Below are 25296 nucleotides of genomic sequence, written 5' to 3'. Positions count from 1 at the left end.
TAGCTCCCGCTTGGACAGAAACATGCAAGTCTTCCAACTAAACAAACAGCTGTCCAAACTAATTAGACAGAGTAAACGGGCAGAGACAGTTTTGACTCTCTGCCTAGATCTTGAGGTGGCGGCACAGTGACGTTTACAGTTTACAGTTTAGGCATTTAGCAGCGACTTAAAATAAGCAGGTAATACATCGTGACTACGAATTGAAGCCGAGGCCGAATTGCACGAAAGAGCCCTGACAGCACATGGTTGGTTCGAAAGAGCCCTGACAGCACATGGTTGGTTCTACAGACTCCAAATTTCGCACGCAGATAGTTCAGACCTTTGCCTACGTTCTTAGCTAGGCCTCGACCCGACCCGATATGCGGTTTTCCGGAACCAACGCGAAAGGTTCGGAATCTCCATATGCGGAGTCCTGACTACTAATTGAAGTCAATAGACGCGAATCCGAATTGGCCCGAATCGCATGAAAGAGCCCTGACAGCACATGGTTGGTGGTACAGACTCCAAATTTCGCACGCAGATAGCTCAGACCTTTGCCTACGTTCTTAGCTAGACCTCGACCCGACCCGATACACAGTTTTTCGGATCCGGCACGAAAGGTTTGGAATCTCCGTATGCGGAGATGACTGACATCGGGCCGTTCCGGAGCAAACGCTGACTCATTGTGACATCACTTCATAAAAGGCTCTGACATCACATACGCCACATGAGTCAACAAAAAATCTCTGTGAGTGTGTATGTAAGTATGTATATATATGTATGTATGTAATCCGCGTATCTTGAGAACCGTTCGTCCCACCAACTTCAAATTCAGCGCGCATGTTCCCTGCCGCAGCAGGTAGTGCAGTGCCCGGCCTCGACCCGACCCGATACACTGTCTGACATCAGGGTCTTCCGGAATCTGCGCTGTGTCTGCAGAGATCTCCATATATGGGCATAAAATGGACGCAGACGGACAGATACAGATATCTCCATATATGGGCATAAATGGACTCAGGCAAACAGATGGTCAAAATGGATCCTATGACAACAGGTATAATGGGGTTTGCATTACACAGAATTCGGCACACACGTTCCCCGCCGCAGCAGGGAGTGCAGTGCCCGGCCTCGACCTGACCTGATATGCAGTTATCCGGAACCAGCGCGAAAGGTCCGGAATCTCCGTATGCGGAGCTAATGTCTGACATTAGTGTTTTCCAGAACCGGCACTATGTCTGCAGAGATCCCCATATGGGCATAAATGGACGCAGGCAGACAGATACAGATATCTACATATATGGGCATAAATGGACAAGGGCAAACAGATGGTCAAAACAGGTTATGACAACAGGTATAATGGAGTTTGCATTAAAGGGTGGGGCATTCATTCCCTATTTACATCGTTCCCGAGTAGGCCGGTCCTCGACTAGACGCTCGGCCGACTGTCAGGCAGATACAGAGATCTCCATATATGGGCATAACTTGGACGCAGTCAGACAGATATCTCCATATATGGGCATACATGGACACAGTCAAACAGATGGTCAACACGGGTCCTATGACAACAGGTATAATGGGGATTGCATTAAAGGGCGGGGCATTCATTCTCTATTTACATCGTTCCCGAGTTGGCCAGGTCGCCGACTAGACGCTTCTAGTCAATATAATAAGCAAGATAATATGTCAGTACATCAACAACAATACAACAAATGCATAGGAATATCAATCTAGGGAAAAAGAATAATAATAACATAGGTAGACCACGCACCTAATCTGTAAAAAACCTTTCTAAAACCTAAAAATGCTATCTAGCTTCATGTGTGTTCATCGAGGGAAGGGGAGTGTTATAGTAGTGCTATGGGTTTAGGTGGATTCTGAAGAGGTGAGTCTTCAGTCCACGGCGGAAGCTAGGGAGTGAGTCTGTAGTTCTAAGTGCGACAAGGAGTTTATTCCACAGTTTGGGGGCCAGGAGGGCAAATTGTCTAGGACGAGTGGATTTTTGTCCTGGGGTTTTTAGCGAGGGTTCTGTCAGCATCCCTGTGTTGTGTTGGCTGATCTGAGTGAACGGGTGGGGTTGTAGGGGTTGATCAGGTTTTGGAGGTATGGAGGAGCCGTACCTTTGGCTGCTTTGAAGGTCAGCATCAGTGTTTTGTATTCAGTGCGGACCGCAACCGGGAGCCAGTGGAGGGAGCGGAGAAGGTGGGGGGACGTGAGAATTTGGGCTGGTTGAAGACCAGTCGTGCTGCTGCATTTTGGATCAGTTGGAGAGGCTTAAGTGCACATGCCGGGAGGCCAGTGAGGACTGAGGAGAGTTACAGTAGTCAAGTTTTGATATGAAATGTCTGGCTGAGGAGCTGGGCCGACTCCTGGGTGAGGAAGGGTCTGATTCTACGGATGTTAGAGTGTGAACCTACAGGACCGGGTGACTGATGCACTGTGTGCCTTCCTGCATCAAGCCTGTATGTCACCATGGGACATATCTACTAATGTATGGCTGCTACGGTACTGCATCTGAATGCATCTGGTGATTTAGTATTGAGTGTATTTGCAGTCATGTGCATATACTGTATAGTCGACTGTCTATTGTGCAGGCCTACAGTATTTCTTGTCATCCGTTTACCATGTGTACATGACTTCATCAGTTTTCCCCAAAACACATTTACAGATCCATTTTGTTACATTCCATACACTCTTGGAGGAGTCACAAATTAATAAATGAACCCTTTTTCAGTGTTGTAAAGTAACTAAGTACATTTACTTAAAGCTATACTGTGTAAGTTGCTCAACTTGTGGTCAGTAGCTCTATAGCAAACCTCGGTCGCGTCCGCATCTTTCGGACGTTTTTCGGTTCTCACACCCCCGCGTCTGCCTCCACCTCGCCGAGATCTATCTTTTGAGGGGTCCCTGGTTCCTGTGCGTTCAGCCATTCCGGAGATACACTCCTTCACCCATGCCTCCCTGTGCAACCGAGTATACAGACACACGGGAGACTACAAATATGGCCGCCCTAGCGACCCCACTCCAAGATGCGCTGTGATTGGCCGGCAGTGTATAACCCTCGCTGTGGTTGGCCGGTAGTATGATGACGTCATTTTGCCGCGAAATTCTCCCCCCCTCACGGCTCATAGAAAACATATAAAGAGAAGGCTTTTGAAGCTGAAAATAACGGAGTGGGGGTTCTAAAACTTTAGCGATTTAACAGTTAGGACCATTTTAAGATTTGTTTTATAAAAAAAGTTACATGGTATAACTTTAAGTAAAATTTAGAGCATATTTGAGTATTTTCAGTTTCCAATACTTTTACTTCTACTCCACTACATCTCGGATCCAAATATACTTTTACTCCACTACAATAATTTGAAGTTACTAGTTACTTGTAGATTTATTACAAAGCGTATTAACAACTTCACCCCTATATACATTTCGGCCATTAGAAAATAGACGATCTACAAGCTCACAATGCATTGTGAGCTTGTAGATCTGCTATTTTCAAAATATTTGTACACATTTTGAAAACTTGTTATGATAATTCTGAATAATGAGAACGTTTACTTTTTTGTACTTTAAGTACATTTTGATACCAATACCTTAGTACTTTTATTCAAGTACATTTTGAATTCCAGACTTTTACTGGTAACGTTGTAATTTTACGTTGTAGTATTGATACGTTTACTTAACTATAAAATGTGAGTATTTTTTCCACCACTGCCCTTTTTTACATTTATTGTATTTACCAGATAAAGCCTCTGAGATGCAAACACAGAAAAACCCAGCACCACACTGATTCAGAATGACTGTGCCTCTGCACAGAGACCAAAGAGCCTGACCTCCCGGTCCGCCGGGGTCCAGTCGATATGTCAGCATGCCTTTCTGTCAAACCATAGAGTTGCTGCAGACCTCCGGAATGATAAATCCCCGCCAATGGGATGCCCACGTATTTATAATTTGCGCTCCTGGAGGCTGACTAAAGCACTGACCTGCGCTATTCTAAGACGGGCCTCGAGACATTGGCCGGGCTCCAGAGACTCTTCCATTGGGTTAGCCTTTACTGGCGCCAGGGGCAGCCGAGATAAACGAGGAGAGGGGAGGGATCGACAAAAGGAGCCGGGGAATGGAGAGACAGAGTGAAAAGGAGACGGGAGAAGGAAGGGTGGGAGAGAGAGGGAGAGAAGGGATCGAAAGGGAGGGGTTTTGGGCGCGGAGAGAGCATTGATTTGGTGTCTTGCAGTTGAAAGCTAAAGGCCATAGGGATTCTGTAGGGCGTGTTGGAAATGTCACTGGACTTCAAATGTCCTCTTCTGGTCATCTGACAGCAAGGGAGAATGTGTTCAACCGATTAATCAGCCCGACCCAGATAGTTTCTTAAAAAGAACATTGAAATTATATTGACAAGCAATTAACCCATTAAGACCTGAGGCCGATTCTACAAATGTCTTCTAAATACATTTCCTCCCCCCTGGGAAAAAACAAACAAACATATTTTACTATATACCGGTAAGTGGTTCTCAAAGTTTCTCATGTCAAGTACCCCACAACATTATTATGTACTTTATTTAAAGTGACGTGCTATGAGCTTGTATATCTGCTTTTTTTAATAGCCGAAGTATAAAATAATGGTTAAAGTCTAAAATGACGCTTTGCCGGTTTCGAATGGGTTAAAATGAACACTGAAATTCTATTGACAAGCAATTATGGTACTGTTTTGTTCTTCCGTTGTTTGAGCAGCTGGTGCCAAGTGTTTCTTTTTTCTTTTCCTTTTCTGTCTGCGTATGTTGTGCTTGCAAACTTTTTAAAATCGGGTGCTTATCAGCTCCTACTTCATAACACACAGGATGCATCTGTTGTCTGGGTGCTCTTACTCCGACAGGACATATTGAAGTTTATCCTGCTGTCACTCTGAAGTCCTAAGATACGAGTGCCCACCGTCCTCCTGCTGTTGTCTTACATAGTTAGTTTTACAGTTTTACACTGCATACTGTAAAAGCAATATCTACAATGCTGCTTAATATCACTCAGTTAATTGTTCTAATTCTTTCTCTCTCTCTCTCTCTCTCTCTCTCTCTCTCTCTCTCTCTCTCTTTCTCTCTCTCTCTCTCTCTCTCTCTCTCTCGCTCTACTCTCATAGCCGGAGGTAGACTCAAGGGTAAATGGCGTGTCCTCTCCCAGCGTGCAAGAACAAGGGCAACTTAATGAAAACTCAGGTGAGACATACAATACACACACGTGCACTCTGCTGCTGTTGCTATGAGACCCACGTACACACTGCTGCTGCTGATGTTGCAGATATACTGTAAATGGTAAATGGTGCATTTATATACTGTAGCTCTTTCATCCAAGGCGTTTTACAGAGATTGCGCATTACATTCACACACACACATTCATGAACCAATGGCGGAGGAAACCATGCAAGGCACCAACCTGCTCACCGGGAGCAACTATGGGTTCAGAGTTTTGCTCAAGGTCTCTTAGACATTAACTCAGGGGGAGCCCGGATTCCAACTGGTGACCCTTCGGGAACCCATAGTGCTCTAATGATGGTTTCTCTAGCCCTGAGCTATGCCGCCCCATACATACTGTACAGTACACGCACAACCCCTCCTAGCCAATTAAGCGCCACAGGAGCGGCTACACTGGACTGCAAACACACCTACAGCTGTTCACACATAACTCATACTTTGTTACTGTGCAAAGATTAAGTGGGGTTTAAATTAAACTGAATCTGTGTGTGTGTATGCACACGCTTACGTGCGTGTTTACAGAGGATATGCTGGACCCCCACAACAGCAGCTCTGACCTGGCAGACGTAATGGAACAGATTAACAACACCTTCCCTGCATGCAGTCGTAAGTCGTTCTACTCATTTTTCTTTTCACCCACTGGTGGTGCTTCCCTTCTTTAAGTCCAGTGGTGGAAAACGTGCTCACAAGTAAAAGTATCAGTACTGCAATGTAGAAATACTTTTAAGTAAATTAAAATTCCGGGATTCAAAATTTACTTGGGGAAAAGTACAAAAGCATTGGTATCGAAATGAACTTAAAGTACCAAAAGTAAAAGTTCTCATTATGCAGAATGTCCCATTTCAAGTTTTCAATATATTAAACATCTTTAGAAAATAGCTACAATGCACCGCATTTTTAGCTTGTAGATGGGCTATTTTCTAATGGCTGAAATTTAAATAGGGCTGATATTGTTAATGCATGTTTTGTAATAATAATCAAAATCTACACAGTAACTATTAACCAAAGTTTTCAAATAAATGTATTGGAGTAAACGTACAATAATTGGAGTAAGTAAAAGTATTGGAATGTATAGTACTTAAGTAAATGTACTTAGTTACTTTCCACCACTGTTTAAGTCTAACCCTTCCTTCCCTGTCAAGTCATTGTTCAGCACAACAAAAGAAAAAAGAACACAATCTCCCTGGTTCAAATCTGGCTAGAGATGGTGTTGTTGCATGTCATTCCCCATCTCTCCCCTGTGCTTCCCGGGCCCGCTGAAAAGAATAGTCCAATTAACAGCAAGCGCTTTGCTTGGCTCAACCGTCCATGCTAATTTTGTTTTTCCAGTGGTGTTCAAATGGAGGTAAGTCCATTATAAATATGCCTTGTGAGGCATAGCATGCTTGTCCGACCTCCATACTGGAGTTTGGAGATAATTGAAAACCTGAATGACCCTTTTGACAGTAATTGGGAGTCACAGTAATGGAAGTCGTCCGTCACTGGGAACAATTGGCTTCCAACAGGATGAAGGCCGGCGTTTCTGTGTAATAAAACAAAACATCCGCTCTAAAATAGTCAGAAGTTTACCTTTTTCCTCCAAATTAGTGGCTCCATTTTCTGCAGCCATGTACAGTATGATATTCTCATCTCTCGCACTCTGCATCTAGAGCCTTCTCTTTGCAGGAAATCAAACAGCAGCGCTCTCAACCACAGGCTGTAGTGATAATTAAAAGGAACAAATGGATCATTATGTATGATCAAGAAAGCCAGCCGCGCGTGTGCGTGCGTGTGTGTGCGTGCGTGTGTGTGTTGGGGGGAGGTGTTATTGCATTGAAACGGTTAAAGCACTCTTATCCATAAACAATTATGACTCAACAATGTCCTTCATTCCTCCTCTGCTTTCCGCTTCTTTACTTAAGAAGCTCTGCCAACTCTCACACGCCTCTGCATTTTTTTGCTTTTATTCCTTTTCCTTTTGTTCTTTGCCTGTCATCCTGTTGTGAGAGTGTGCGTGTGCATGCACAGCATGTGTGGGTGGACTGATGAAAGACTGGACAGAAGCACAAGTTTGTTTATTTGTCCTCCTATCATGTGTAGCCAACGGCCTCGGGGTAGCTCTTCACTTTGTATTTCATTCAAAAGCCTTCATGTGTCTGACTGTGAGGTTCCTGATAGTTTTATTGGACACAATGTGGTCTGCGTAGTATAGTTATTGATGGGTCACAAATGATTAAATGACAAATTATTTCAGTTAAATATTAGCATTAAGAGTTCAGTATTTCTAGTACCCTCTCAGCGCAGTTAATCTTATGTGAATTAATTTTTTGATTAGATCAGGAGACTTTGGGCCCTTATTATCATCTTTGGCAGGGATTTGAAGGGGAAAGCTACCTTGGGGGGGAATGTTCATCAAATAAAGAAGAAGAAGAAGTGTTGGTAGTGAGCTGCCGCTTGCTGACTTTAAATTGTATTTGAATGTTGGGGATCGAAACTCCTATCGGGTTTTTAGTTACAAATCCATTCTAATCTGCCAGAGTGCTACGGGGATATTAGCATTGGGTTACTGCTCTGCTCTAAGGCACACTGGTCTCAGCCATTGAAATAGTGTGCATATGTGTGTGAAGGACCCAGAGGGAGTAATAACTTACTCTAGACTTAGAAAGAAATAATCAAAAAGGGACAGCTGAACTACACCGTGCATATTCTAAAACTAACATAATTGGCTTTTTGTGGTTTTCTCCTGCAGCCTCGAGCCTCTCCTCAAGACCACAGGTGAGACATGGTTCTTTACAGCCTCCTAATTATGCTAAAACGCCAGTTAGAATCCTAAATGAGCCAAACTATAGAAATACACCATTCACTATCCTATCCATTTATGGCTTACAGCTAATTCGCTACTGATGATACACTCTCTCTCTCTCTCTCTTTTATATCCAATGCTACTGCATATTGCACGGTAATAATTTATTACCAGTCCTTCAAACAACATAAATAGCCACATACGTAAAAGTCAACTGAGCTAACATGATGATGACAGGCTAACATAAATATGAAGTGGATTGCAGATTAGAATCCGTGGGAGGCTGGGAGCACACACACATTTATGCACGCACACGCGCGCGCGCACGCACGCACGCACGCAAGCATATGCACGCACACACACACGCACGCACTCTAATTGTGTTGCATGTTTTCTGTTTTGCTTTGTTTTTTCCATTTTCACCACGTACAGTATATGCATGGTTCACCCCAGTTGAGAAATTAGGTCATTTATTAAAAGTGAAAGAAGGTAGATCAAACATTTTAGAACAACATTTTTAGAAGAAAAGAGGCGAGACGAGAAGACCTCAACCCTCAACTCTCCGAGTGTGAAAGGGACAGCTAATGGATTTCTCAGTAGCTCCATTAGTGCATCCTTCCATTCCAGTGTATGAGTCCTTGTGCTAAAAGTCTAGTTCAGAGTCACTGGCCAGTGTCTCAGTTATTTGATACATCCTCCCCCTGCCATCGTTTCTCCACGTATAACCTCCATGCACTTGTTTGTTTGCTTGCTGCGACTCCATTCCGGTGGCTCCTTTTATAAAGCCAACAGCTTTTCATGCTTTCTCTTTGACATTGATTGATTGAATACTTTATTAGTCCGAAATGTAAACAACATTTGGTACAGTCAGACATTAAGGTTAAAAGGATAACACTTAAAAAGTGCTGTGGACGTGTTTCCATTGTGGTCCTATGCATAAAAGATCAACAAATACAAACACTATAGTACAAAAGAGATGGGGAAAATATATTTTGACCTTTTTCTTGAATGAAGTTCTTAAAGAAGATTTGATAAGAGAAATAATTCAGTGAAACCTTCAGGTGGCTATTGATATTGAAGTGAAGTACTGTAGGTGCAAAGCGAAAACAACATTTTGACAACCTGAGAAAGATAAACTAAGAAGATCTTTCAGTGTGTGCTTCTACTGCTTTTCAGTGAATAGTCATCTGGAGTTTTCACTGAAATATTTGTTCCACTCTACACAGTATTCAGTAATAGAGCACTCCTCCCAGCTCGGTGTTTGAGCATGAAAACTACACAAAGTCAGGCCAGTTTAATATTTATGCAGTCGTAGCATACCCTGCATTCAGCACAGTAGGGACGAAAAGTGCTGAGAACCTCTCTCTTCACACCTGTCGTTTTGTTTCCCCCTTCAGTTTAAACACCCTGTTATCCCTTCTCCCCTCCCTATTTATTTATCTGTCAAACGGGTCAGTAGAGGTGGCTGCCTCATCCTAGATCCAACAAGACAACAATGTAAGAACAAACTACCAGACCCCAGTCTATCCCTGCACCTTTATCTCAACAGCCTGTTTCGTCTTTGTCAGGCATAAACCTTAAAATCTCCACATTTCAACTTCTTACTTTATTTCTTTCGTAAAAAGTAATGTCCTACGTCATACTACGGTGTCACATAAAAGTAGCTACAAGCTTGAGCTTGTAGATCAGCTGTTTAGCTTTTTTGTGGGGGTTAAGTGAAAGTATATTGGTTAAAGTGATTTCACCCAAAAAAATACTTTTTCTATTGATTACTAACCCCATGAAGACTTGAATTCATTTTTTAAATTCGTTGTTGCATTCCTAATACAATAATTTGATTAGCAGCAGTGGTTCCCTATGGAGACACAAAGAGCCTGCTTTGTTCCCTTAGTCCATGGGCCATACGAGTTGTCGGTATCAAAAAGGTGGCAAAGGTTACCATGCATTTTATAAAAGCTCTATATCTGTAGATTATATTTTGGTATGATAACCCTTTCTTAGACACAGCTAAATTGGTGTTATCAGCCGCTAGAGTTGGTGTCCCATTAACTTTACATTACAGGAAAAAAAAGCTAAAAATTAATCTGCTTTAAGTAGCATAAGAGGGGTCAAACTAGGGGGTTTTCATGATGCTGAATCCATTGCAAGCATCTGTTTTGCACGAAAAACATTCCTGGGGCTAAAACAGCCCCCACAAAAGTGTGAAAAGTGATGACTCATCACTTTTCATCACTAAACCATAGTCTTGTGGGACAGTTTTTAGCCCAAGGAATGTTTTTTGTGCAAAACAGATGCTTGCAATGGATTCAGCATCATGAAAACCCCCTAGTTTGACCCCTCATATGCTACTTAAAGCAGATTCATTTTTTGCTTTTTTTCCCTGTAATGTAAAGTTAATGGGACAACAAATCTAGCGGCTGATAACACCAATTTAGCTGTGTCTAAGAAAGGGTTATCATACCAAAATATAATCTACAGATATAGAGCTTTTATAAAATGCATGGTAACCTTTGCCACCTTTTTGATACCGACAACTCTTATGGCCCATGGACTACCTATGGAGTCTCATCAAATTATTGGCTTAGAAATGCGACAAAATCTAAAAAATAATATTCATGAATTCAAGTCTCCATGGGATGAGTAATCGATAGAAAAAATAAATAATTTTGGGGGTGAACTATCCCTTTAAGTCTCTCTGTGGGTTTTATAAACATTGAACCAATGAGCTTGTGACTACATTTCCTGTAAAGTAATGGTTTTGGACATACCAGGTTTCCGCACAGCAGTGACGATTTGCAGGAGCCCAGAGGGGCTTCCATTCCCACACTTACATTCCCATACAACTTCGTCTTGGTGTAGAGATATGAGGCAGCTGCAGCAGTTTTGAAACTATTTATATTGCTAATATCTAGTACTTGTATTGTTTTTAGTGGTCTCAAAATCCCAGTACAGATGCTCACACAAGTTTTGCTCTCATGAGGGTGTGAACTTGTGCATAGGCTAATAAGAAGTAACCATACCATAACCATAGTTTAGCCCCACCATGTGAATTATCGATCTAATATGCATTGGTGTTCCGTTCTGGTTTTGCAGGTGATGTGAGCGCCTGGGCGGCCTGTGTCTGTACGTTATGAGTCGGAAGGGAGACGGGAGCATTCCCAAACACACAAGACTTCCTCTATCCCCTCGACACCAGAGGACACCGTGATGGAGAACTAGTCCCCCCATGCCCCTTAGCCAGAGAACCCACCCTAAAACCCAAAGACACACAGGACCAGTGACCTTTACTACTATTACCACCTTGTTGTATTGTACTATGCAAACTGTACATTTTATGAACTGTAGATTGTACCTTAAGTTGGGTTAAACATTTGTCAGTGATTTGTTTGGATATGCCGATAATTATTTGGGAACTTATTGGGGGGCTTTGTATAGTGAAAATGTGCTTTTTGATTGTTAAGAGGGTGGGGGCAGGCTTTCTGTTGTATGTTTATTTTTGTTTGTTTTTTCTTGTCTAGTTCTGCCTTCACTGGGAATCACACTGTTACATTTTGTCATTCCATTTGCTATCTTTCTGCCTTTTACCTCACATACCCCCCCCCACCCACACACACACACACCCACACACACACACACACACACACACACGTTTATGCACCACTACATATTACTCAATTACATCATAACAAGAGACATGGCCCCAGACTTCGTTCTGATTTTGAGAGTACCTATTTCTTATTATCATAATAATATATTTTTTAAGACATAGACTCAATCCTCAAAGCATCTCTTTGGTTGAAGGTCCTTCTTGTAGCATGCTCGATGTCAAGGTCCCCTTTAAAGCATTGGTGTGATTCTGTCGGCGTGGTTGTGCCGACCCTGATTTGTTGATGTAAACTTTAACCCCTTCTGTGCCTATACAGTTGTCATTCCACGTGTGGAAGACAGAAAGAAACGCTGATAAAGTTGAAGATGGAGTGCGTGTGTAAAAAAAGAGAGAGGTTTGGAAATATATAGATTTGAGTCGTTCCAAAATTGGGTTTCGTAACCGGCCCGCGGTCATCATGTAGAATAGTTTTATATTAAAGAAATTAAAATTAAAATCTTTATGTTTAAAAAAGAAAAAAATCAGAAAGAAAGCCATGATTGCCTTGCTACCTCAGACTCATAGACACAGTTTCCGTTCGTGTGGTCTGTAAACCTGTTTCAACTGAACGTTATACCATGTGCAACTTGCACAGAGAACACAAACAGCCCCGTTGGGCATCCTAAGCTTGTGCTTACTGTATTGATGTACACTGCAAGGAGGAGATACCAAGTTTGAAAGACGAGAACAAACAGAATTCCTATTACTGTACCACAATGGGTCTGTGGACTGCTGAAGTTAGTCGCTCCGTTCCGATGAGTATTAACTGTTGTTTTTCCACTGGTCTTCTAGCACTGGTCCCTCACTTGCGTTGTGTTGTCGTGCTACTATATGCTATCCTGTGAGACTTGTGAGATTTAACAACACTACTATAACCTCCCAACTGTGGAATGGTGACCATGTTGATGGCGATGATGACGATAATAATAACTGTTATGAAGATTATTATAAACCGTACCATGGCAGAACTATGTCGTTGCTCCTGAGGTTCGTAGAGTAGAATGACCACACTACGTGTAATATGGCTACGTTGTTTTATTCTAAATAAAAACTTTTTTTATAACAAATTAGTTATCGTCATTTGTGCATTATTTACTTCAAAGGAGCACCAAGGGATTTTCCCAGAACATGGACATTCCAGGAATCTACACATCGGTGCGAAGTCGATCTGAGACACTTCTTGAGAGGTGAGTTAGCCCCTCTGATCACATAGTGTAAACATGGTGGGGAACTTTCTGTAGCAGCCTGGAACGTGGCAATATAGAATGTGGGATAAAATGGATCATTCTAAGCCTTTAACACGAGGGGAATCTTCATCTTATGTGTCTTTCAAATTATTATATTATATTATATATGTACACAGTGGGGTCCAAAAGTCTTAAGTCCAGCCCTAACCCTACCCTAACCCTAACCCTTCATACTGATTGGGCCATCTACCTTAACACTTTTGCTGCCTCTTACTTTGAAGGGATGAATTTTCCAAGCTGCCGCGCCGCTTCTTCCCATAGGCTGCAGCTCTTATTTTGAAGGGCCGGGTGGGAATCTGCGCTGATTTTGGCCACTTTACTTTTTTTCAACTTTGTCCCCATCTAGTCCCGGACTAGTGTGTTTACGTGTTGTTCTCAAAAGCATATGCAGAACATTTTTCAACCCCTCCCAGTCTGTGGTGTGGTCCACTTTTTTGCCCATCCCCAAGCTCTGCAAGGTAACATTTCTGAATGACACTCCTATTGTCAGCAAATGCTTTGAGAGGTTGCTGAAGGACTACGGTACATCTGTTTACTGTCAATATTCCAGGATGACCTCCCACTTGGGTAATGACGCCCCCTGGCGATCATTCAGAGAAACTACTTCAGCTCCCGTACTAACGTAGGTAGGAAGGGCCTGTCACTCAAACCGGAGTGACCCGCCTCCAGGCTATATAAGCCCCCGGAGGCGGAAGTAACATCCTCTTTTCACTCTCTGCGATATCACATTCAGATAAGTTGAAACTCAGCCTTTGTATTATTATTCTTCGCGCATTAGCCTAAAGCGGTGGCATTGGAGTCGCCCACCGGCGAGTGTTGAATTAACCCGTACTTAAGAATACTTATTCTTGTTCCGTCCTAAATCGACGGTTATTTCCTTTTATAACAAAGGATTATTACTGCTTGTTCAGGCCTCCGCCGAAGCAAGCGTGGCATAGCATTAGCCGTTAGCTTGTTAGCTCGTCTGCTATTTGTTAACGTTAGCTACACTGCTTACCGCTTGTTCAGGCCCTGCCCGAATCAAGCGTGGCCTAGCCTTAGCCGTTAGCTTGTTAGCTCGTCTGCTTCTGGTTAACTCTATCTACAGTGCTTCGCCATGGATCCTCTGGCCTTCCTGCCGAGGCAATGTCCAGGCTGTCCAGGACTCATCGACGGACAGGATCTTCACCCTCTCTGTGTCGGCTGCATGGGCGTTGCACACGCCTTCTCTGCACTGAGTCCTCAGGGGAGAGCAGGACCTTTCTGTGACTTCTGCGTGGCCTACGACCACGATGTACTGATACACCGGTTCTACCTAGCCAGGGCAGGCCTCGGGGCCTGCGCTCCACCAGGTGGGTCCACTGCTCTCAACCCCACAGCCCAGTCTTTCCTTCCCCAGGCGGCCCGCACCGTTGGTCAAGGTGCGGCGCTGCCTTCCGGAGATCCGCTTGGCAAACAGCGCGCCATTCCAAGTCAAGATGGCGCCGTGCTACATGAGACACCGCCTGCCGCGCAACCGACCGCAGCTAGCTCCACTGTCACTGGAGCTGGCGGGTCTGGTGAAGTCGCCGCTAAGAAGGCGACCAAGAAGGCTAACATCCCTCCGGTAGCCTTTTCCCCTTCGGGCGCGGTGCCCAAAAAGAAACGCTCGGATGTGACCGTCGGGGACGTTCCCCTCGACGTGAGCATCACCAAAACAGTCCAGACCTTCAGGCGAGAGTCGGACCTGAGCTCCTGTCAGAGCGAGGGTTCTGGTTCTGAATACTCTGGATACACGGCCGAGGAGGAGGAGGACTCCGTCGAGGACGAGGGTTCTCGACTCACGGTCACTGTGAAAGGTAATGCCCCTGCGGCTCCAGCACGTCAACTGGACGCCGCAGGGAGCTCCCAGGCCTCCTCAGGCACCACTGCCCCTCCACCCGCCAGTCAAGCGAGTGAAGCGGGAGCAGAGGACGTCGATTCTGCAGCAGAAATGCTGGATCATCTCACAGTCTACATGAGAGCTCTGGCCAGAGTTGGAGAGGAGTTGCCACCTCCTCTCCCCTCTGAAGAGGCCGAGGATGATGATGAAATGCCCGGGCAGGAGCCTTCGGTTCCCGCCCCGTATGTCCTCTCCAGGCTGCCGCTGGTGAAAGGTTTCACCAAGGCCCTCCATTCCTCATGGAAGACACATAAAGACCCCAGGAAGCTGCCTTTTTCTGTGTTGGATTTGGTGGGCGGTGCGGAGGCAGGCATGTCCACCTGCCCTAACCTGGACCACCTGTTGGCACAATCTTTTCTGGGTTCCGTCAGACCCCAGTACAAGGATGTAGGCACGGCTAAAAACGGGCCGTTTGTCGGCCCCGTCGGCACCAACCCGCCGGGGTTCACTGTCCTGGAGGACAAGCTGCAGTCGGACAGGGCTCGTAACGCCTACCGGTCCGCTGCTCTGGCCGCTAAGGACCTGAATCTGATCCAGCTCTTGCTCGCTTCCACCAAGGACCTGGTCAAAGGTCTGCCCACGGGGGAGCACACAGCTGAACTGAACACTCTATTTGACATCATGCTAAAGGTCAATTGGCATGCGGTTAAGTGGATGGGCAGGTCCATGGACTACAACCTCCAGTCTGAGAGAGCCCGCTGGCTCGATTATGTCGACCTCGAGCCTAAGAGGGACGTGGGCGAGAAGCCTCTAGGTCCTCGCGGGGAGATGTACAAGTCTCTCATAAACATGGAGAACAGTCCCACCACCCTCATGGGTGGGGGCTTGGAGCTGCTGCAGGGTAGAGTTACCTTCTTCAAGGCGGCTAAGGACATCGTCGAGTCCACCACAGTGCCACAGGAAGAACCGCAGCAAGCTAGGAGGGCGTCCCGCTCCTCCCGCGCCAAGGAAAGGGGCCGCTCTGCTTCTTTTAAGAAGCACTCGGCTTCCTCCAGGGGAGCCTCTGCAGCCAGGGCGCCTGACAGGCCCCGCAGCAAGGTGGTGGTTCCCGAGCGCGCTCAGCCGCGCCGCCCGTCCAAGGATGGCAGGCAGCAGTCTTCATACCGCGGTGGCCGCGGTAGGGGACAGCGCAAATGACACTCAGAAGAGGGGGATTGTGCTGGGGCGGGGGTCCGAGGTGTCTCTCGGTCCCCCTCCCCCCAAACGAGGGCGTTTTTCGGTACCCCGTGTCGGGGAAATGAAAATGTTGATTTTGATGCCTCCTGTGTCGACAATAAATATGTTGAAAGAGCAAAGTCTGTCTCTGTCCAACTCTCTCGCACTAGCACAGACGACCCCATCGTGCATGCCTCCTGTAGTAATGATGAAGTCCTGTCAGGACTCGATAATCAATCACAGGTTTTATCGGAAACCAGTAATGTTAATGTCAAACAATTATGTGGTTCCTCAAGCGCGCGAGGGGGATATCCCTCGCGTCGACAATATGACTCCTTTATGCATGCCTCCTGTAAGAATGATGGAGTCCCGTCAGGACTCTTTAATCAGTCAGAGGTTTTATCAGCAACCAGTAATGTTAACGTCAAACAATTATATGGTTCCTCATGCGCGCGAGTGGATTTTCCCTCGCGTGAGCGATGCTATGAATTTAACCTTGAGTCAGAAATTCTGTCGGCCTACTATGAGCCCGGGTCAAGGGACAAGCATAAAGGCCTTAGAGCAGGTATTAAACGTAAAAGTTCCTCTCCTGTCAGGGGAGAATGCTTTAGTTGTGGGCGAGTCTGTTTATCAGTCGAATCGCTTTGCTCTTCCTGTCGCTCTATCGAGCGAAAACCGAACGCTTCCGGTTTCACCGGATACGGATTCGCTAGCTCCCCGCTTCCGGTCCGGCCGCAAAAGAGCTCCGCCAGTCAAGCGGTACAATCAGAAGGTGTTCCCGCCTTGCGGCCTATTGAACCCCTGCGCTCCGCATCCGGGTGTTCCGGATACGGATACGCAGGTTCCCCACTTCCGGTCCCGCCGCAAAATAGCTCCGCTAGTCAAGCGGTACAACCAGAAGGTGTTTCCGCCATGCGGCCTATTGAACCCTTGCGCTCCGCATCCGGTCGTTCCGGATACGGATACGCAGGTTCCCCACTTCCGGTCCGGCCGCCAAAAAGCTCCGCCGTCACGGAAGCACAGTGGTGGGGTTTCTCTCGCTCAAAACACGCTAGCACGCTGTGCGCGCCAGTGGAAGTTATGCAACCCGAGCCATTGGGTATTTCGAACGATAACCAGGGGTTACAGGTTACAGTTCGCAGATATACCCCCGCTTTCGAGCAGGGTTATTCATACCAGAGCACGTGGTTTAAAAGCAAGTCTTTTGAGAGAAGAGATCAGCTCATTGCTAAGCAAGGGTGCTATAGTGGAGCTGGACAGGACCCAATCCCGCATGGGATTTTGGAGCCGTTATTTCCTGGTGCCCAAAAAGGGGGGGGGGCTACGTCCCATCCTGGACCTAAAGGCACTAAACGTGTACCTGAAGAAATACGTTTTCAGGATGCTAACAGTACCCACCATGTTACGGTCGGTCAGGCAAGGGGATTTCCACTGTTCAGTGGATCTGAAGGATGCTTATCAGCACGTCCAGATTTATCCCCCACACAGGAAATTCCTTCGGTTCGCCTTCGAGGGTCGCCTGTACGAGTATACAGTACTCCCTTTCGGTCTGTCACTGAGCCCGAGGGTTTTCGTGAAAGTGACCGAAGCAGCCATCGCCCCGCTGAGACAGCAGGGCGTCAGGTTGGCGACGTACATCGACGATTGGATGATTTCAGCGAGCTCCGCCCACGAAGTGGCGCGTCACACACAAGTGGTTTTGGCTCACCTGAAGGCCTTAGGTTTCATAGTCAACCACGGCAAGAGCATGCTGACTCCAGCAAGTCGTCTTACATTCATTGGGGTCCTTCTGGACTCATCCGACATGTCGGCCCGTCTCTCAGAGGAGAGGGTGGACAGGTTTCGGGAATGTCTCGACTCCTTTCAAGTGGGCCAGGAGGTCACTTACAGGAGTTGCATGGTACTGACGGGAATGATGGCTTCCGCAGTACATCTGTTGCGTTTGGGCAGGTTTCATATGAGACCTTTTCAAAGATGGATGTTATCCCTCGGGATCCCGCCCTCCTTGAAGTACAAGAAGGTTACGGTTTCCCCTTCCTGCGCGATCGCCCTGTCTCCGTGGCTGGTGGAGGGGTTCCTCACCAGCGGAGTCTCGATTGGCGAGGTGGTTTCCCGCAAGTCGATCACGACAGACGCCAGTCTCAGTGGATGGGGAGCCACTTTCGAGGGGCGCACAGCGCAGGGGCTTTGGCCTCTGGAGATGAGGGGTCGTCACATCAACTATTTGGAGTTGATGGCTATACTCCTGGCGCTCAAGCATTTCGAGCATTGGATTTTGCATTGTCACGTCCTGGTCAGGACAGACAATACGACGGCCATGTTTTATGTCAACAAACAGGGGGGCCTGTCGTCGTTGCCACTGGACCGTCTGGCTCGAGAATTGACGGTTTGGTGCTTGTCGCGCCTCAAGTCGATCAGGGCCTTACACGTCCCAGGTCTCCTCAACAGCGGAGCAGATCTCCTGTCCAGGGGAGGTCCTCGCTACGAGGATTGGTCTCTCCACCCCAGGGTGGCGAGCCAGATTTTTCGCAAGTTCGGTCAGCCAGTGGCGGACCTGTTTGCGTCAGCGGAGAATACGAAGTGTCCGTTGTTCTTCGCGGTGAAGGGCAGTCCTCCCTTGGGGTTGGACGCCTTAGCGCACACGTGGCCGAGAGGTCTACTGTACGCGTTTCCCCCCTTCGACTTAATCCGACCCACTCTGGAGAGAGTCAGGAGGTTCGGTCTGGAGATGCTCCTGGTGGCTCCCTACAAGGGCACGTGGAGATCGGCGATCGCCCCTCTCCTTTGCGAACCGGGTTGGCAGCTGCCTCAGTGCAGGGACCTGTTGAGTCAGGCCAGGGGGGAGATCTTCCACCAAGACCTGCAGGTCCTAGACCTGTGGGTTTGGCACGTGAAAGGTTAAACCTGCTGGCAGCCGTTTTTTCTTCTGAAGTGGTTGCTACCATTCAGAGTGCTAAGGCGCCCTCTACGAGGGCGTCTTATGATGGAAGGTGGAATGCCTTTGAGGACTGGTGTGAGTCGCGTGTTCCACCTGTGGTGGCTCATGTGGCGTCAGCCCAGGAAATTCTGGAATTTATGCAGAACCGCTTGAGAAGTGGTCTAGCATTTTCTACCCTTAGGGGGTATTTGGCGGCTATTAATGCCTGTCACCTGGGGGTGGCGGGCAAGGCACCTTCTAAAGTCCCGGAGGTCATCAAGTTCATGCAAGGAGTTGAACGTTTGAGGCCGGTGACTAGGTCTTTGTTCCCAGTTTGGGATCTGCAGGTGGTTCTAGGGGGCCTATGTCGGGCTCCCTTTGAGCCGCTTGTAGGGATGCCTTTGAAACTTTTGAGTTTCAAGACGGCTCTTTTGCTGGCTTTGGCCACGGCTAAAAGAGTTGGTGACCTGCAAGCTCTCTCTGTGTCTGCGGAGTGCATGCAGTTTATGAACAATGATCTCAAGGTGTTGCTCAAGCCTCATCTTAAGTTTGTTCCTAAGAACATGGTGGTTCCTAAGGAGCCTGTTGTTCTTCTGGCTTTTCATCCTCCTCCGTTTGTCTCGGTGGAGGGTGAACGGCTGAATTGCCTTTGTCCTGTCAGGGCATTGAAGGCCTACTGTGACAGGACTGCTGGTTCTAGAGCTTCTTCTCAGCTCTTTGTAGAAATGGGCAATGTTCTTGTCAGAAAGCCGGTGTCTAGACCCACTCTTTCGAGGTGGATTGTGGATGCTATTAGGCTGGCTTACTCTAGTGCGGGTGTGGAAGTGCCGGCGGCACTTAAAGCCCATAGCACTAGAGGTGTGGCTACTTCGTGGGCACTGGCAAAGGGAATCTCCGTTCAGGAGATTTGTGTTTCGGCGAATTGGTCTTCGCCTTCTACCTTTGCAGCCTACTATCACCTGGATATCGAATCCTCTTCGCTAGCGCATTCGGTTCTGGGTGCAGTTGCCTCCTCTACGTCATAGAGGAGTCGGATCTTCCCCTCCCACAGGTGGGCATGTAGCCACCTGGGGTACTTTGGGGGGACCCTGTGTTTTCCTTATATAGTGTGTCTTACTTATAAGGCGGACTTGTCCTTTTCATTTAGTTGAATGAGGCGGACTTCGGTCTGTCAGGGTCTCTCTTTATTTTCTCATGCCTTCACACCCAGGTCCGGTGGGCCTGGGACCTTCTGGGTGATGGGTCACGCCCGTTTGGGCTGTGCTCACCCGTATGAGGGGTGTGTGGGGGTATGAGAGTAGGTTGTGGCTTAGAGGGGAGTTTAAGAATCCCAAGTGGGAGGTCATCCTGGAATATTGACAGTAAACGGTAGGTTCCGTACGGAACCATTGTTTACTTAGATATGGAAGGATGACCTCCCACGTAATGCCCCTCTGTTTCACTGAATGTGGCAGAGAGTGGTATTAAGAGGATGTTACTTCCGCCTCCGGGGGCTTATATAGCCTGGAGGCGGGTCACTCCGGTTTGAGTGACAGGCCCTTCCTACCTACGTTAGTACGGGAGCTGAAGTAGTTTCTCTGAATGATCGCCAGGGGGCGTCATTACCCAAGTGGGAGGTCATCCTTCCATATCTAAGTAAACAATGGTTCCGTACGGAACCTACCGTTCCATGGTACCTGCCACACTGGACCAACGGCAATTTGCATATGGTAAAATAGTTCCACCAACCATGAAATTGCCATGGCTCTTGACGCCGCCCTTTCTCACGCCAAGGTGAAGGACAGCTCTGTGTACGAATGCTGTTTGAGGGCCTCACTGCCTCATTGTCAGTGATAATGACACGGCCTACAGCAGGGGTATTCAACACTAAATTGTTCAGGGGGGCACATTGTCAGAAACCCCAGGGGCCAGGGGCCGGACTAACGGTCCCGCAGAGCCCCGGCCAAACCCCTCGAGCTATTAATCCAATTTACACTTGACACTACAAACGGCCACATTTTCACTCACAACATTCATCTAACTACGTTGCAAAGTAGAACACTTTTCATGTAAACATGCTTTCTTGTTTAGAACCTAGCCTAGCTATATCACAATAGTGATGGCCAACTACTTGGCCTTGATGCTATCTTAGAATAGATGTCGACCTTTTTGACACTGCAGACACATAATTGCCTTCTTTGATGCGTCAACGAGGAACAGCTGATGCTCTAAACTGAAGTGACTGGAGCGGAGTCACTTCACTTGAATATGATGGAATATGATTGAGGATTACTGTGAATAATAGGTAAGCTTACATTTCATATCGCACAAATCACACCTATAACTTTCACTAGCCCCCCCAAAAAAGTGTTTTTATTTTTTAAATCTTTTGTTTTATTTTTTATTTTTTTATAAATTGCTCCAGGGGCCACATGGAAGTTCCTCGGCATACATACACATCGGCAAGGATTCGGCACTGCTAAGTGTTGTCTGTTTACTTGCACAAGAGACTGATATTCAACCTGATTTTTGATCAGCACATACGGTACCTTATGAATATTTAATTGTTGTCCCGTTATCTGTCTTTTTGCTTCTGCCCTTTTCTCTATTCTTATGACTATATCTTCGTTGGAGCTTGTGTGGAAAATAATTTCACACATTTTTTCACACCTCTAGACTTGTGATGTGACAATAAATTTGGAGATGAAGTTGAATTGTTTGCACTGTCATGGTAAATTGAGTCGAGAGGCATTTCATAGTAAAGTGTAAATAACACTTACAGGATTTAAATAACAGCCAGGAAATGTATACGCTATTTCGGATCATCTCATCTGTGAGAAGAATTACACCGTAATCAAAAGCATCTCAGACACCCATACCTGAAATGATGCAAATAAGGCCTCATTACCCACCAAATATGCAGCATTGCCTGGCCCAGACTTTTATCATGATTATCATCAAAAGAAGCAATCATACACCGGGCCGTTGTAACATTATCATGGGTATGCAGTGAGCGTGCTGCCAAAATGAATGATGAAAAGTAATTAGAGAGCACACTGGCTTCTTTTTACAAGGCCCCTTAAACTAAATTTTTCATCTGAGGGATATTATTCACTGGTATGTGTGGCATACAATTATTATCCCAGCCTTTCTTAAGAATAATATGTGACGTTCAATTAATGTTCTTCCAGTTCCATGTTCAGGCGTTGTCATCTCTGTTGGCTGTTGCTGGTCATAAATTCGATGTGACTACTGGGGTGATGAAATGGTGCAAAATCTCCTAATTTTAGCACCCTGTCAGCAGGCTCTTGTCACATCAAATTATGTCTGAGCAAAAATATTATCTGCACCATAAGGTATCTGCTCTATCGATCTGAATCTCACCTCTTGTATCCCCAATAATTTGCTGAGGCACATCTCTTTGCCACACACTGATGCTCACACATGCATTCATACACACACAGTATGTTGTCCATATAGTTAAAGCAACCCTTTCCTAAAATAATACATCTCAAAGTTTAATATCGTCCACAGACTTGAGGTCAGACTTTCCATACAACATCTAAATGTTTAATATCATCCAAAGAATGCCGGTCATATTTGCCATACAGCGTTTAAATGTTTAATATTCCCCAGACAGCAGGTCAGATTCACCATACAGCATAAACATTATGACAGGCGCTGTGTGTACACAGAGTCCTTTCCGCTGTGAAAGACACCTCACCAGTGGTGAAAATTAACTAAGTACATTTACTGAAGTACTATACTTGAACTACAATTTTGCATTACTTGAGACTCGAGTCTTTACTTGAGTATGTTGATTTTTCAATACTGACACTTACTGTACATCTCAGATACAAATATTGGACTTTTTAATCCACTACAGTTATCAACTAGTTATTAGTTACTTTGCTGATTTAGATTATTATTACAAAACATAGTCAACCAATCAACGTATCTTTATTTTTTTTAAGCACATCGTGGCGCATTGTGAGCTCATAGATCTGCTGTACTGTCTACTTCTACTCAGGTTACCTTTTCAATACGGTACCTTTACTTGTAACAGAGTACTCCTTCCACCTCACGCTGACTTTCTACCGCGAGGCAGAAGGTTTCACAGCATCAGGAGCGGCTCTGCACGGCACGGGAACAGCCTCTTCCCACATGCAGTCTGACTTCTGCAACAAGTTTATTCTCCCATGCTGTTAGACTTCTGCTACAGCTTCTTCCCACACGCTGCCAACCATCATAACACACTGTCCCCCCCAAACACACACACACACACACACACACACACACACACACACACACACACACACAGGAACACAACTCACCTGGACTGATTGCACCTCTCTGTTCCTCTCTACCCAGGCAGGGGCGTCACAAGGGGGGGGGAAAAGTGGGACTGAGTTACTAGGGCCCAAGGTGGAGGGGCCTTAATTATTTTATACTTTAGCTATTGAAAAATAGCAGATGTACAACCCACACACACACACACACACACACACACACACACACACACACACACACACACACACACACACACACACACACACACACACAGGAACACAACTCACCTGGACTGATTGCACCTCTCTGTTCCTCTCTACCCAGGCAGGGGCGTCACAAGGGGGGGAAAAGTGGGACTGAGTTACTAGGGCCCAAGCTGGAGGGGCCTTAATTATTTTATACTTTAGCTATTGAAAAATAGCAGGCTGCGAGCTTGTAGATCTGCTATTTTTGAAAAGTTGTGAAAATGTGTGCAAAAAATGTATTTTTTTAAGCGAACATTTGTAACTAAAGTTTTGCTTCTGGGGGGGGTCCCTGGAACTAAATATTTTGAGATGGGGGTCTGTGGCCAAATACACATCATTTTGCATGAAAAGGTTTGAGCACCACCAATCTGGGAACCCATCGTCAAAGAAGAAAGGGCGACGCGTAGCGTTCTCTGAGGCTGTTCTTGAGAGACTAGAGCACCACTGACATAGAAACATAGGTTTTTCAAAAAGAAATCGTGATTTTTCAAAAATGGCAGATCTACAAGCTCGCAGCGCGGCACTCGGTGCCGCGCTGTGAGCTTGTATATCTGCTATTTTTCAATAGTTAAAGTTATACCTTTTTTTTATAACTTTTTTTTATAAAACAAATCTTAAAATTGTCCTAACTGTTAAATCGCTAAAGTTTTAGAACACCCACTCCGTTATTTTCAGCTTCTGAAGCCTTCTCTTTATATGTTTTCTTCTTAGCAGTGACAGGGGCGGGATTTCCCGACAAAATGACGTAATCTGCATCATCTGTATACGTTGTGTATACGTTGGCCAATCACATCGCAGATCATACACACATGATACACTACCGGCCAATAACCGACTCTTCAGGAAGTAGCTTCCCTCAGCAACCAGTGTTTACGATGGTGATGGATTCTTAACCTCTTATTCCCCAAATCCTGCTCAGAAAATTACGTTCTACCACTCCATGGATTCGTATCGGTTGCGGTGGTTTGCGGCGCCGCTCCGGTGGTCCGCGGCGGTGGTCCGCGGTGACTCCGGGCGAAAAACGGACGAAAAAAGCAATACCGCGACTGACCACTAGTTTAGCAACTTACACAGTATAGCTTTAAAGCACAAAATAATGTGTAATAATGCGTTCCCAGTCTACAGTAAATGGGTCTTACAGGGTTAAACCCAGGGCCCAGAATTTGGTGCGACACCCCTGTCTCTACCCAACACTTTATTCCAGACCATCATTACCGCTGTGCCTCCTATCTATACTGTGTACTGCATGTATAATTACCACTGAGGTCACAGGTCAGGCATGAGTTGTATTTATGTTAATTACACGCAGATTGCCCTGCATTGCTGGGATTATTGCGCTGACAACGATCAGTGCAGTCGATCACGTTCCGTTATCCAGTTTTGGCCGGATTATTATGTGGGCACTGGCAGCTCGCTATCACCCCCTCCCACTCTCCCCCCACAACTTTGCCTTGAACATCCTCATTCAATTGCTAATAGCTATTCATATTTTGTTGTTGATGTTTTTCTAGGATCCATTGTATTACTATGGTAAGAAGAACTGCACCTCCTGTTCTCTTGTTATTCTAATAATTGAATGGATTATTTGTTTTTCAAAGAAGCGACTGTGTTCAAAAGAAATTGTAGGTAAATATTGGAACATAATAAAAAAGGAAAAAAGGAAACGATCTCAAAAGCCCACCCTTTCTCTGATGCATGTGCCTCATTTAGATTTTATAGTTACAGTAGCAGGATAAAAAAGCAAGGCCCCCGAGAAGTTGATCGATTGGTGAGAATCTTTCACAGACATCAACCAGGCCCTGACTACAGGGCCAGATTAAGACTTACCCAGGACTGCTAACATGGTTAATAGGCAGCAATGATAATTAATGATATTAAGGTAACTGTCAGAAGCTCTTCTTCCTAGCTTTTTGAACCAA

At 45.9% G+C, this 25296-nt stretch overlaps 1 protein-coding gene across 4 annotated transcripts in view; it reads left to right on the top strand.

The window, feature by feature from the left end:
• Positions 1-12708, top strand: part of utrn (utrophin) — a 274917-nt gene extending 262209 nt beyond the window's left edge. For all 4 annotated transcript variants that reach the window (XM_080744640.1, XM_080744641.1, XM_080744642.1 and 1 more), the window contains 4 exons: positions 5105-5180; positions 5739-5822; positions 7945-7970; positions 11092-12708. In XM_080744640.1, the coding sequence (XP_080600766.1) occupies positions 5105-5180; positions 5739-5822; positions 7945-7970; positions 11092-11100 (195 nt within the window). In that variant the 3' untranslated portion in view covers positions 11101-12708. The remainder of the gene's footprint in view (positions 1-5104; positions 5181-5738; positions 5823-7944; positions 7971-11091) is intronic.
• Positions 12709-25296: the final 12588 nt, after the last annotated feature.

This window comes from Nannobrachium achirus, assembly GCF_963921795.1.
Source record: "Nannobrachium achirus genome assembly, chromosome: 16".
NCBI lineage: Eukaryota > Metazoa > Chordata > Actinopteri > Myctophiformes > Myctophidae > Nannobrachium > Nannobrachium achirus.
This window is presented reverse-complemented; position numbering and strand designations above follow the sequence as displayed.